At 46.5% G+C, this 12065-nt stretch overlaps 1 protein-coding gene across 1 annotated transcript in view; it reads left to right on the plus strand.

Annotated features, from left to right (window-relative positions):
• Positions 1–870: 870 nt before the first annotated feature.
• Gars1 (glycyl-tRNA synthetase 1) overlaps positions 871–12065 on the plus strand; it is a 40229-nt gene continuing 29034 nt past the window's right edge. The window contains exons 1-4 of the mRNA XM_052720288.1: positions 871–1131; positions 8189–8290; positions 9881–9983; positions 11734–11875. Coding sequence (XP_052576248.1) covers positions 934–1131; positions 8189–8290; positions 9881–9983; positions 11734–11875 — 545 coding nt within the window. The 5' untranslated portion in view covers positions 871–933. The remainder of the gene's footprint in view (positions 1132–8188; positions 8291–9880; positions 9984–11733; positions 11876–12065) is intronic.

Genomic DNA, 12065 nt, shown 5'->3' on the forward strand with positions numbered 1-12065 from the left:
CCTCTAGACCGTCCCTTGTGTAAAATCTAACTAATCAATGGCAAGAGTAGCCCAAGGACAATGATGTTTTTTCTTGACATTTGCCAAACTGGAAGGCAGTATCTCCTGATTGGGTCATAGGGAGAAGATGTACTTCATTTGGCCCATCATCATCTGGCTTGCTGGCTGTGCGGTGCCCACAAGTTTGGGAGCATCCATCACCTACCTATGTAATACCCACTAAGTCAGCTTTTCTGCAAAAACTTGGAGGCAAGAGCTGGTTTGCCATGTAAAGTCATCTTTCCTTGCTTTCATAGCATGTCTTTCAAGTTAACTGGCATGCCCTGAGAAGAACAGCAACCCCAGTTCTTATTAATATTCTGAGGAACATTGGAGCTTGAGCAACATTTTTTTTTCTTTCTTTCTTAGAGACGGGGTAGGATGTGTGTGTGTGTGTGGGGGGGGGGGCTCACTATGTATCTTACGCTGGTCTTGATCCTCTTGCCTCAGCTTCCCAAGCGCTGGGATTATAGCTGTGCACCACTATGCCTTGCTTACTAACTCCAGGTCTCTATTTGATGTGACTTTATATACTCTTCTAAGCAGCGAGCTGAGGAACAAACAGAAGCGTGTGTCCCAGTGGGACGACTCGAGCGTCTTCTGGGCCTAGGATCTGAAGATGCTCGGGCATCTAGCTAGGTCCGCATTCTCAGATGCTCTGTCTATCCATTTCTGTGCATTTGGCGGCTGTGTCCTCCTCCTCCCGTCCCTGAGCGAGCCGGTGCCCTTCCGGGTTCTGTGCCGAATCTGCGGCTGCCGACGCGGCGGCTGCGCGAGCCTGGCGGAGAGTGCGGCTGCGCGCGCCTGCGGCCTGCCTGCAGGATTTCATCATGCACCGGGCGGGCCGCGCGCCGCTTCCGTAGCCGCCCCGCGCCCCGCCGAGGCGGCGTGCTCATGCCCTGTCGGCTGCCCACGCTGCTCAGAGCCGCCCGCGCCGCGCTGCCGCTGCTGCTACCGTCGCCGGCCCGAGTCGTCGCCGCGCCCGCCTCTCAGCGGCTCCTCAGCGTTCCCGCGCAGCCCGCCGCCTCCCGGAGCAGCATGGACAGCGCCGAGGAGCTGCTGGCCCCACTGCGGCTAGCCGTGCGCCAGCAGGTACCGGTCCTCGCCCGCATCCGCGCGCGGCGCCCCCTCCGGACGGTCCTTCTTCCCCTGTCCACGCGCGGCGCCCGCACCCGCGATCCTCGGGCCTCGTGCCCTCGCTGCATACCCCGGATCCGGCCGCAGGCTCCGCAGCCCGCGCACCCCGGTGGCCTGGGTCTTCTTGACTCGTTCCCCGGTCAGCCGCGAGCCGATGCTCCTCTCTGGTCTTGGGGATGCTTTGGGAAGCGTTCCCTTCTTTTTCACCGTCCTTCCTTCGGTGCTAGCCTCAGGATCGGTTCCGAAGATACAGTCGAAACGTGGCGGTGGGGAGGTGTCGAACTACCCCACTCCCCAGTACTGATGCGAATTCACGATCCCTCGCTCCTGTCAGCTTTTCTGACTTCTGAAGAGGGTGTCTGGAACCAGCCATCAAGCTGGAAATTGTAAATGGACTGAGTGAGCCACTCGGTGAAGTCATCATCCATCCTTAGGGTGGAACACCTGGAAATGTGATTTTGCAGAAGGGAAGGGGGGTTTCTTAGCTTGAGGACCTGGGGATTGAATGCAGACCTCTTTTTTTTCCCGTAGCACTGAGTGGAGATCAGACTTGAGAGGGGGGAAGGAGGAAAGTATTTCAGATGATATCCAGAGAGAGCCAGAGCTTTCAGTATGGCCCTGGCATCCGTGACCTACTAGCCATAAACACCAGTCTGGTTGCTCCTGCGCTGGCGCCTGATGCAATCGTTCCTCTAGCTAAGGACGGAGGAATCCTGTTTCGGAAATAATTCATTGGAGCCGAAGCTGCTACAGCTTCAGGAAATTCTGCCACTTTGCTCTAGTTTGAGCCTGACTCAGTTAATAGGCTTTCATTTTGAATTTCACTATGGGCTTCATTTTTTTTTTAATTGTATGTTCTGTACATTCAGTCTCCTTCCGGATATCCACTTTCCAACCCCACATAAGATTAGGTGTGGTTCCTTTGTTTTTGCTATAACTTAAAATCTCCTTCCTTAGAAAGAATACATCTAATTTTGGGGAAAAAAAAACCAACCCCACACTCGAAACCCCTCCCTCTGCCACGTTAGCCTGGAACTGCAGTACATAATATCCATCTGTAGTAAGACTGGGTCTAGTTAACTTCAGGGCGCTTTGATAATGAGAGCTTTTGTGTGTGACGTTTCTGTCCTGTGTTGAATTGGTTATGTTGGCTTTGTTTGTTTGTTTGGGTGTTTTTTGTTTTTGTTTGTTTGCTTGTTTTTTGAGGGTTTTTTTTTTGTACTTTAGGATATTTTCTGAATAGTTGAGTTAATTTATTTCTTAGTTTGTATTCTTTTTCTGATTTTCCAGAAGTAATATATGTTGATTAATTTTCTGGAAATTTGAGTCATACTGAGCCCAGTATCATTGGAAAGAGTTTAAAGCTCATCTAGTTAAACTTTTTTCTTCTTGGACATGTATGGAAATGTGGAATACAGTCTGTCCATTTCACCGATTTCCAGTGGGAACCTTGTGCAATTGAAGACTTTCCAATGTGGCTCTTTGGGAGGTATTAAAGGATTGTTCTTGACAATGGCCCCCAAATAAAATTCAAGCCTTTACAAAACTACAATTTTGGAAAACTGGTTTCTATGAAAGCTGAGCTTGACAGCTTCATGATGCTTTGAGAACTTTTTGATGGGATAAGTAGTATTGTTAGCAAACACAGAGTTTTGGTACTGTATGATAAGTGAGGGCTCCACATGAGCAGGACACTGATGAAAACAGGCCCTGGTAAAGATCTCTTCAGAGTCCTAAGATACGTTCTTGGCTTTATGTAACAGAATATAAAAAGTTCAATGCTGCGGTTTGTGAGTTAGAAATAACTTTCTGTTCTCTTTTGAGATAGGGCCTCAAACTCAGATTCCTTTCTCAGAGACAAGGCTTTATGTATCCCTAGCTGGCCTCAAACTCACCATGTAGAGGAGGATGACCTTGAACGTGCATCTTCCACCTCCCTAGTGCCGGGATTGCCCTTCTGTGTTACAGAGAGATGCTGGGGTTAGAACTCCAGGTGTCTATCTGCATGCTAGACATGCATACCACCAACTGAGCTGTCTAATCCTTTGAAATCACTTGAAAAATCAATCTTTTACGTTCTTACTTATTTTGTGTATGTGTGTACACATGCATGCCACATGCTTATTTGGAGATCAGGACAATCTCAAGGATATCATTTTTCTTTTTGAATGTTTGTTATTGTATATGGAAGTCTTGCAGGAATAAGTTCTGTCCTTCCATTGTGGGTCCCCAGGGGTCACACTCAGACTGTTAGGCTTGTCAGCATGCCCTTCCTGGCTGAGCCTTCTCACTGGGCCTTTTGAAATCACTTCCAAGAAACTACTGCCTGTCAGAGTTTTGGTCAAAGAGGAATTTCTACAATAACCTGAAAAAGACCTTCAGAATTCCCTCTTTTCCAACTATGTATGATTTCCTTAATAGACTTTACCCCAAAAGAATTTCTCAATAGCAGCATATATGATAATCTGTCTTTGATAAATTAGAATTTAAGAGTTAGCAAAATCATTATAAAACTATAATTTTTTTACTTTTGAAAATAGCTCTATTTTCAGAATGATGTTCATGTTATATCAAGTTTTTTTTCATTTTAAATACTTTTTACATTTTTAATTAATTTTTTAAAATTTCCATTTTATTTTGTAATACAAGTGTTCCCCTGTCCACAGTGGGGTTGTGTCCTGGCAGACTCTTTGTATACTGAGAATAGTGTAAGTTGAAACTGCCTGATAACAGCTGATTTACCTAAGAACATCTAGCTTAGCAACCAGGCCATCATAGAGTGTCTTGTTTACCCCTCTGATTGGTTGGCTACTTGGGAGCTATGGCTCACTGCTGCTGCCCAGTATCACAAGAGATCCTATATATCTCTGGCCTGGGAAACAGTAGAAGCTCAAAATTCAAAGTACACTTTCTAGTGAGTTGAAAATTTGGGGGCTGGAGAGATGGCTCAGCAGTTAAGAGCACTGACTGCTCTTCAAGGGTACCCAGGTTCAATTCCCAGCACTCACATGGCAGCTAACAACTGTCTGTAACTCCAAGATCTGACACGGCCACACAGACACATGCATGCAAACCACCAACGGACATAAATAAGTAAAAGAAAATTTGTAAGTTAAATCATCTTAAGTCAGGAACTGGCTGTTGAGAAATAACTCACAGAAAAGCTCTTATTCTTGGTGATTTTTACTGGTTAAAGAGGAGCCCTAAGGATGGAGAAATGGCTTAGTCATAGTCAGTAAAGTGCTTGCCAAGGAGTCATGAGCATTTGAGTTCCATCTTCAGCATCCATGAAACAAGCCAGGTGTGGTGGCATGTGCTGGAGAGGTGAGCAGGTGACCCCAGGAGCCCACTCCTGAGGGTACCCAAGGGGGTCCTGAGTCCACAAGCTTTTAGAAGTTCTATCTTAGGTTTGGACTGCTGTCTCCAACAGTCCTGGAAAAGCCGCCAACATGCTTCTTGCTGTCTTCATGGTCTCCTTTTCCCATTCTCTCTGTCCATTGTCCCTGCCTTGACCTTCACGACTACCCTTGCTTAGTACTCCAAAAGGTACAGCGTTGCACATCACAATTTACCTGTTCCTTGTTACCAAGATTGCTTTTCTCATTAGAAAACAACAAGCCCTCCCACCCCTACCCCCCACTTCTAAGAAACCAGAAACAAAAAGCTAAGCTTGGTGGCACACACCTTTAATCCCAGCACTCAGGAGGCAGAGGCAGCCTGATCTCTTGAGTTTGAGGCTAGCCTGGTCTGCAGAGCAAGTTCCAGGATAGCCTGGGCTACACCAAGAAAAACAAACAAACAAAAAGCTTCTTGACTCTGTCTTGACAAAAATTTGGGGGTTATATCTTTGGAAGTGGCAGACCTGATCAGAGGTGGTGGAGCTGTTTAATGAGGTTTTGGTTTCACTCTCTGGATTTGAGGATGTGAGTGTGGCTTGAAGCTCCAACAGATTAACTATAGTAGGATAATTTTTTAAGGCTGAGGAGGAGGAACTTAATAATTATCAGTATAGGAGAAGCTTTGAAGAGTTCTTGCGTGGGCTTTTTTATACCCATGCCTGTGTGTGTGTGTGTGTGTGTGTGTGTGTGTGTGTGTGTGTGTGTGTGTGTGTGTGTGTGTGTGTTTTGTTTGAGGATTAAACACAGTGGTGGCAAGTTAACCTTGTCATTGGGAATGCAGGCTCTAAAGCGACATTTCCAAAGTTGGGATTGTGACTTTGCTGTCTTAGCTGGTGACTCTAGGCAAGTAATTATTTAACCTTCAGTAGTCAAGTATCTTCATTTAGTGCAGAGAAAAGTTTTGAACATGAAAATGAGTTCATGTAAAGTGCTGTACCTCCTGCCCGCAGCATGCAGTATGGACTTAGTAAATGCATCTTTCTGAATTGCGCACCGTTGGAACGCTGGTTCTCAAGCCACTGTTGGCTGGGAGTTTACTTGTTTTCTTAGAGTGTTAGTTCGTTGGCATTTTGAACCTGTGTATGAAAATTCATGTCTTCTAAATTCGAGAAGGTGACAGAAAAGACTTTCAAATTTCCTTCTGGGTCTGTCCCTGTCATGAATGAGGGACACAGAAACCTGATTCTTAGTTTGGGGAGACAGTGTGAGGATGTGAGGAGCCTTGGGTCTTTCTTGGCTTTGATTTTCTGAGTCAAGAGTGACTTAAACTTCTTGCTTAATCTACAAAGGGCAAATGAAAAGTTTTTGAAGTTTTCTCAGTAGTATAAAACATTTGGAAATCTAAGATGGGCTCCTTGACCCTATCAAGGTTCTGCTAGCCAGCCCCAGCACTTTCTGAAGGTGAGGAAACAGTTCCTTGTTTTCTGCCCAGTGTGACATGGGCGGATCCCAGAAGGGTCACTGAGGATGTGATCCCTTGGGGGTGATGCTCTGTGTTAACCATTCCCGTGTCACACTCAGCTTTTGTGTGTGTGTGTGTGTGTGTGTGTGTGTGTGTGTGTGTTGTAAGCTCAGGAACAGGGCTTCTAGTGGAATCCTTGATGCATCTCAGGCCAGGTTCACTCACTGCACACACAGAAGCCCCCAAGTGTGGGTGGGTACTGGAGGAAACCAATTAGAAGTAGGCTGGCCACTGACTACCTGTACCTTAAAAGACCAAAAGAGACTTGGGGTGATGCATTTTAAACTCTTCTACCCATTTTCCTGTGGTCTCCTAGTGTCTCTTGGGAGCAGTGATGAGGTGAGCAGATGCTTAAGCCACTGCCTAGGTTTACCATGCTTCCCATAATGTGTTGTTGTATGTGTGTGTATGTGTGCCCTGGCAAAGGCATACCGTGTTGGTGTGTGTGCGTGTGCCCTGGCAAAGGCATACCGTGTTGTTGTGTGTGTGCGTGTGCCCCGGCAAAAGCATACCGTGTTGGTGTGTGTGCGTGTGCCCTGGCAAAGGCATACCGTGTTGTTTGCATAGATAACAGCAGCATTGCCATTAATACTTTGGTTTTTCAAATTTTGTACAACTTTTTCTCGACCAGCAAATACCACTTTGTGAAAATTACCCACAAAACAAGGTATCACCTTTGTATCACATTTTACTGTGCTCATTCCTGGAACATGTGCCGGGGCTGTGGGAAAATGCTTCTGAACGGACGGAAACAGCTGGCCTCAGGTTCCAGCGTTGTCGGGTTTTGTTTGGTGTTCACTTTCTGACTGGGGTGTCCTAGAGAACATTGTTTCTGGAAGAGGCTGTCAGGAATGAAGCGGGGAGTGAGGACTTAGAGAGTGAAGATAGCCAGAAGAGAATGTGCTCAGGAGCCCTCCATGGCCCAGGATCTTAGGAGGGAAGAAAACATGGCTGCCATCTCAGCCCTTGTGGATATGGCAGAAGCAGCAGCTTCTACCGGGACAGCTTTGGGGCCGCCAGGTGGGGGTATTTGGAATCGTGGCAGGCTGCTGTTAAGCTTGGGCAACCACAGTGGGTAGGAAGACGGACACAGACACAGGGTAGAGAGAGCTACCGAGCTAAGGATGGTTTGAGGTTATAAAGTAAAGCTTAAGGATGAGAAATGGCGGGAGTTCAGGTTATTTGGGGACCAGTTTCATGTTAGTGTTGGATGATTCGAGATGGGACAAGCTGGCAGTCTGGAACAATCTAGTCTACAGTGGAGAGGTTAGACAGGATGACTTGAAGTGAAGTTGACCAGGTGTTGGAGCTAAGGAAGCACAGCTGGATGCTTCCTGAGAGATGGCAGATGGCAGATGGAGAAAACATTGAGCTTGCAGCATCCACGGCCACCGCCAGGCTGAGGTACCTGACAGCGGAACAATGGCCGTCAGTCCTTTTGCATGCACTCTGGTAGGTGCTGTTGAAATCCTTGCTGCCCTGGAGCAGCATGGGAGCTGGGGATAAATGTGCAGCGAGATTGTCGGTTTGCTCCAGGTTTCACACTTAGCTGAGTCTTTATGCCCCACCCTGTTGTACCGTGGCTTGCTCGGGTGTGGATTTTGTGTGTGTATTTGGATTTTCTTGTGTCTCCTGATCTGATCATTAGTGTCTTTGCGCAGTTACAGACGTTCCATAGTCGCCATCTTCCCAAATTTTGCCCATTGATGTTTTTCCCTCCTTTTTTCCTACCTTCTAGTTGAATGTGTTAGCCTCTGTCTCTCTTTACCAGCCTGAGGGTTTGAACCCTGTTTTTCTGAACATTTCAGGCAGTTTCTTTAGTGTCTCTGATGTCACTAATTAGACTCTCTTTAGCTGCCTGTGTCTGATCTGCTGGGAACCTCTCTGAACATTCGGTGTCAGTAGTTCATTTCCGTATGATCTCTGCTGTTCTTCTCTCCCACAAACACACCATGTGAGCGCAGTCTTTCATAGACTTCTGGACTGTGTTTGCTGAGGACACAGGCCTTCAGCTGTTCATACGAACCTTCTGTAGAATACAGATAAAGTTGTTATTTGTGTACAAATGCTTTTAAAATGCATGTTTAAAAATCGATTCCTAGTGTCCCTGATTTCTGAAGCCAATCTTGAATGTAGCTTGTTTGTTGGCCAGGGGGACCTCGTGCGCAAGTTGAAAGAAGATAAAGCCCCACAAGTGGATGTGGACAGAGCGGTCGCTGAGCTCAAGGCCCGGAAGAGGGTTCTGGAAGCAAAGGTAATTCTCAGGGTGCTAAGATAGAAACATTAGTAGGTGTGGGCTTGTTCTTCTTTGGTTAATCTCTGGGTAGGAAAGATCTCCTTTCTGAACAAGTGCCATTTGACCATCTGTTTTCAGTCACCATGCCTCTTCCTCCTCTTCTGCCTAAGTGACTTCTTGTACTTTCAGAGAACAACTCAAGGCTGTGCAGCTCAGTGATAGAGCACTTGCCTAACACTAGGCCCTGGGTTCGAGCCCCAGTGTTTCAAGAACAAAGTGCAGCTTACAATGTCACATTTTCTCTAAAGCTTCCTGGCTACCTGAACCCACCTACACTCTGACTCTCCTTCAAATCCTAGATATAATAAGCTACACTAATTTTCCAGAAGACCTGTATTCCTCTGTAAGAATTTTCCTAAGCTTAGAGTTAATGGTTTTATTGTAATCCATCTTATATCTGACTTTAGACCTTTTTAAATCATAAAGTTATCACTACAGTAGTTTGGGAGATTGTTTTGTTTTGGGGTAGGGAAGGGTTGTGTATCTGTCTTTGTGTCTGTCTGTCTGTGTATGTAGGGGCCAGAGGTCTATGTCAGGTGTCTTCCTCTATTGCTGTCCCTTTTATTTTTTGAGACAAGGGTCTCATTGAACCTGGAGTTCATCAATTTGGCAAGACTAGCCAGCCAGTAAGCCCCTGGGATCCCTTGTCTCCATCTCCCAATGCTGGGGTTACAGATACATGCCACCACACCATGTTTCTGTATGGTGTTGGGGTCTGATTCAGGCCTCTGTTAGTCAGCAGGTCCTGAGCAGCTGGGCCGTCTCCTGAGCCTTGAGTCTGAAGTTTTCGAGTGGTTATCTTACTAAGAATACATTAAAAACTCAGATAGTGCTTAAATTGCTTCACAGCGTCTGCATCTGAGGAAGCTTAATAGGTCTTTTGTTTTCTTGAGACCAAGTCTTACTGTAGCCAGGCTGGCCTTAAACGCCTCTTTCATCTGCCTCAGCACTTAATACCAGGATCATAGGAATCATGGGCCACACGCCTGACTCCTAGCTTAGTCTCTGTGGTCTTTAAAGTAATCATATTCTTTCCTGTACAAGTACGAGTGTCTGTATGACTCAGCTTTGCATCACTGTGAGTGACACCTGAGAGGGATCCAGGGAAGAGAGGCTTGTGTGGCTCAAGGGGTCAGAGGTTGCAGTCCCCATTGGGCCTGGTTGCTCTTAGGCCTGTGGTGCAGATGGCATGGGGAGGGACACTCGCCTCACAGCAAAGAGAGAAGAGGTTCCCTCAAGAGCTTGCCTCCAGCATCTAGCTTCCTTCTCCTAGAGCCCTTCTGATACTTCCACATCTTCCAGCTACACTGTCAGCCGGAGAGCAAGCTTTCAGTGAGCTCTACTGGGGGACAGTAAGATCCAAACCATAACAGCTTCTTTCCTGTCACTCACAGTGTTTGTGGGGACTGAGGCTCCTCTGCAGCTCCCCAGATTTTCTCCCTTTGGCATTTTATATTGACTCCTGCTAAGGAGTGAGCTAAGTTCAGACGTGTAGGCTCAGATCCCACTTCCTGTCCTGGCCTACTCTTCTTGCTTACTCTCTTGTAGGAGCTGGCGCTGCAGCCCAAAGATGACATCGTAGATAGAGCAAAAATGGAGGATACTTTGAAGAGGAGGTTTTTCTACGACCAAGCTTTTGCTATTTATGGAGGTAAGGGGTGGATGGAGGAGCAGTGGCGGTGTTGTTAGTGGCTTTACTGTGCTTAGTCAACTTGGTTTGCTAACTGATAAGTCGTATCAGATCCCGTAGAGAGAAGACACATAATTTGCTGTTCCGTTGTGCAAGAGTTGACATTTGGCATAATGCCCACTCTGAGTACTCCCCTACCCCCGTATAATATATCCTGATTACGGTTTTTCCTTCCCTCTGCTCCTGCCAGTTCCTCCTGACCTCCCTTCCCCTCAAGGTCCACCCCTTTCTGTCTCTCTTTGGAAAAAAAACAGGCACCTAAGGGTTAATAATAAAATCAAATGTAGTGAGATAAAACAAATCAATTGGAATAGAATGAAACAAACAGAAGGAAAAGAGCCCAGGAAAAGGCACGAGAAACAGAGGAGCAGGGGCCCACTCATTGACACACTCTGGAATCCCATAAAACCACAAAAGTGGAAGGCATAATGTATGCCCAAAGGACCTGTAGTGTTTAAAAAGTATATATGTATTAAGAAATTAAATTTTAAAAAAGAAATTAAATTTTAAAAAAGGAAGAAAGAAAAAGCCCTGGCATGACATTATGAGACAAGAAACCTCCAAAGATTGTCTTGAGTTTGTTTTCTCTTGGCCACCTACCACTGGGCATGCAGCCTGCCCTTAAGAGTAGTTTGTTTCCCCAGTGAGACTCCCTTGGAGCAAACTAAATTTTCATTTGCAAGTGGTTATCATTTGGAGATAGCTTTCGGGTTAGGGATGGGACATGCGTCCACTTCTCCTTTCAGCTCTAGGACCCCATCTGGTGCAGACCTGTGCAGGCCCAGTGCATGCTGCCTCAATCTCTGTGAGTTCATGTGTGTGTCAGTCCTGCTGTGTGTAGATGACCCTGTTCTCCTGATGTCCTTCATCCCTTCTGGTTCTTAGACTCTGTGCCTCCTCCTCCTCCTCCACAGGGTTCCCTGAGCCCTGAGGGGAGGGATTTGATGGCAACATTCTGAAAAGGCTGAGTGTTCCAAGGTCTCTCACTCCATCCTGTGACTTCTTAAAGCCTTGGTTGACTTGTTAGCATGTAGGGGTTGCTGGGCTCAGACATGAGGCGTTTGCTGTGCCTGTGGCTCCTATACATTGGGGCATTCTTCCTAAGACCTGCCCTATTGTGGTCCTGGTGGCCTGGTTGCCCTTCCTCACAGGACCCTCAGTCATACACAGTCCTCGGCTTGTCCTTTGTGGGCACTGGCCAGGGAAAGTTGTTCTTCGGCAAGAAGATGACACATATTTTTCTGGGTGCTATATGAGGGTCCACCGATTACATGTAGAGCTTAGAGCTCCCTGTGTCCAACAGCGATCCTTGGTGGTAATTGGCTTATGGTACTTTGTCACTGAAACTTACCTGGGTTTGGCTAAGCACATCTTTGGATGTTTTACCTCCTGGGGTTTAAATACCAGCCCAAGTACCCATAATAAAGAAGAGAATGTGGTGCTGACCCTTAGACCATTGTTCTCTGCCAGTGTGGCTTATTTTCCACACATACTGCTTTTCCACCCTGTCCCCGGATCTGCGGCTTCAGTTAGTGTAACTTGGGGCTAACCCTCCATGAAATTGTAACACAGAGAGAGTGGAGAGAGCTTTTAGGTTTCCCTGTCAGCCCGCTGTAGGGCGGGCTCTGTGCTGCAGAGGGTCTTGCGCTGTGGGCAGCATATGGGTGTGAGAGTAACAGGAAGAGCCGTGTTAACTTCTCCTTCCTCACAGGTGTCAGTGGTTTGTACGACTTCGGGCCAGTAGGATGTGCTTTGAAGAACAATATCATCCAGACCTGGAGGCAGCACTTTATCCAAGAGGAGCAGATCCTGGAAATTGACTGCACCATGCTCACCCCTGAACCAGTTTTAAAGTGAGGTTCTGCTTTGATGGGAGAAGTCCTTTAAAAGTTAACATTTTTTTGCTTATAAAATAATAATAATAATAATAATAAATTTTGATTACAAAAACTGTTTGTGCTCGTTTAGAAAATCAGTGAAAAACATACCTGCTGCTCCCAGATAGCCACCTTAAAATTGCTATTTGTCCTTCCATTCTCCTGT

The sequence above is a fragment of the Peromyscus californicus genome, unplaced genomic scaffold (genome assembly GCF_007827085.1).
Source record: "Peromyscus californicus insignis strain IS unplaced genomic scaffold, ASM782708v3 Scaffold_6__1_contigs__length_162567912, whole genome shotgun sequence".
NCBI classification, from domain to species: Eukaryota; Metazoa; Chordata; class Mammalia; order Rodentia; family Cricetidae; genus Peromyscus; species Peromyscus californicus.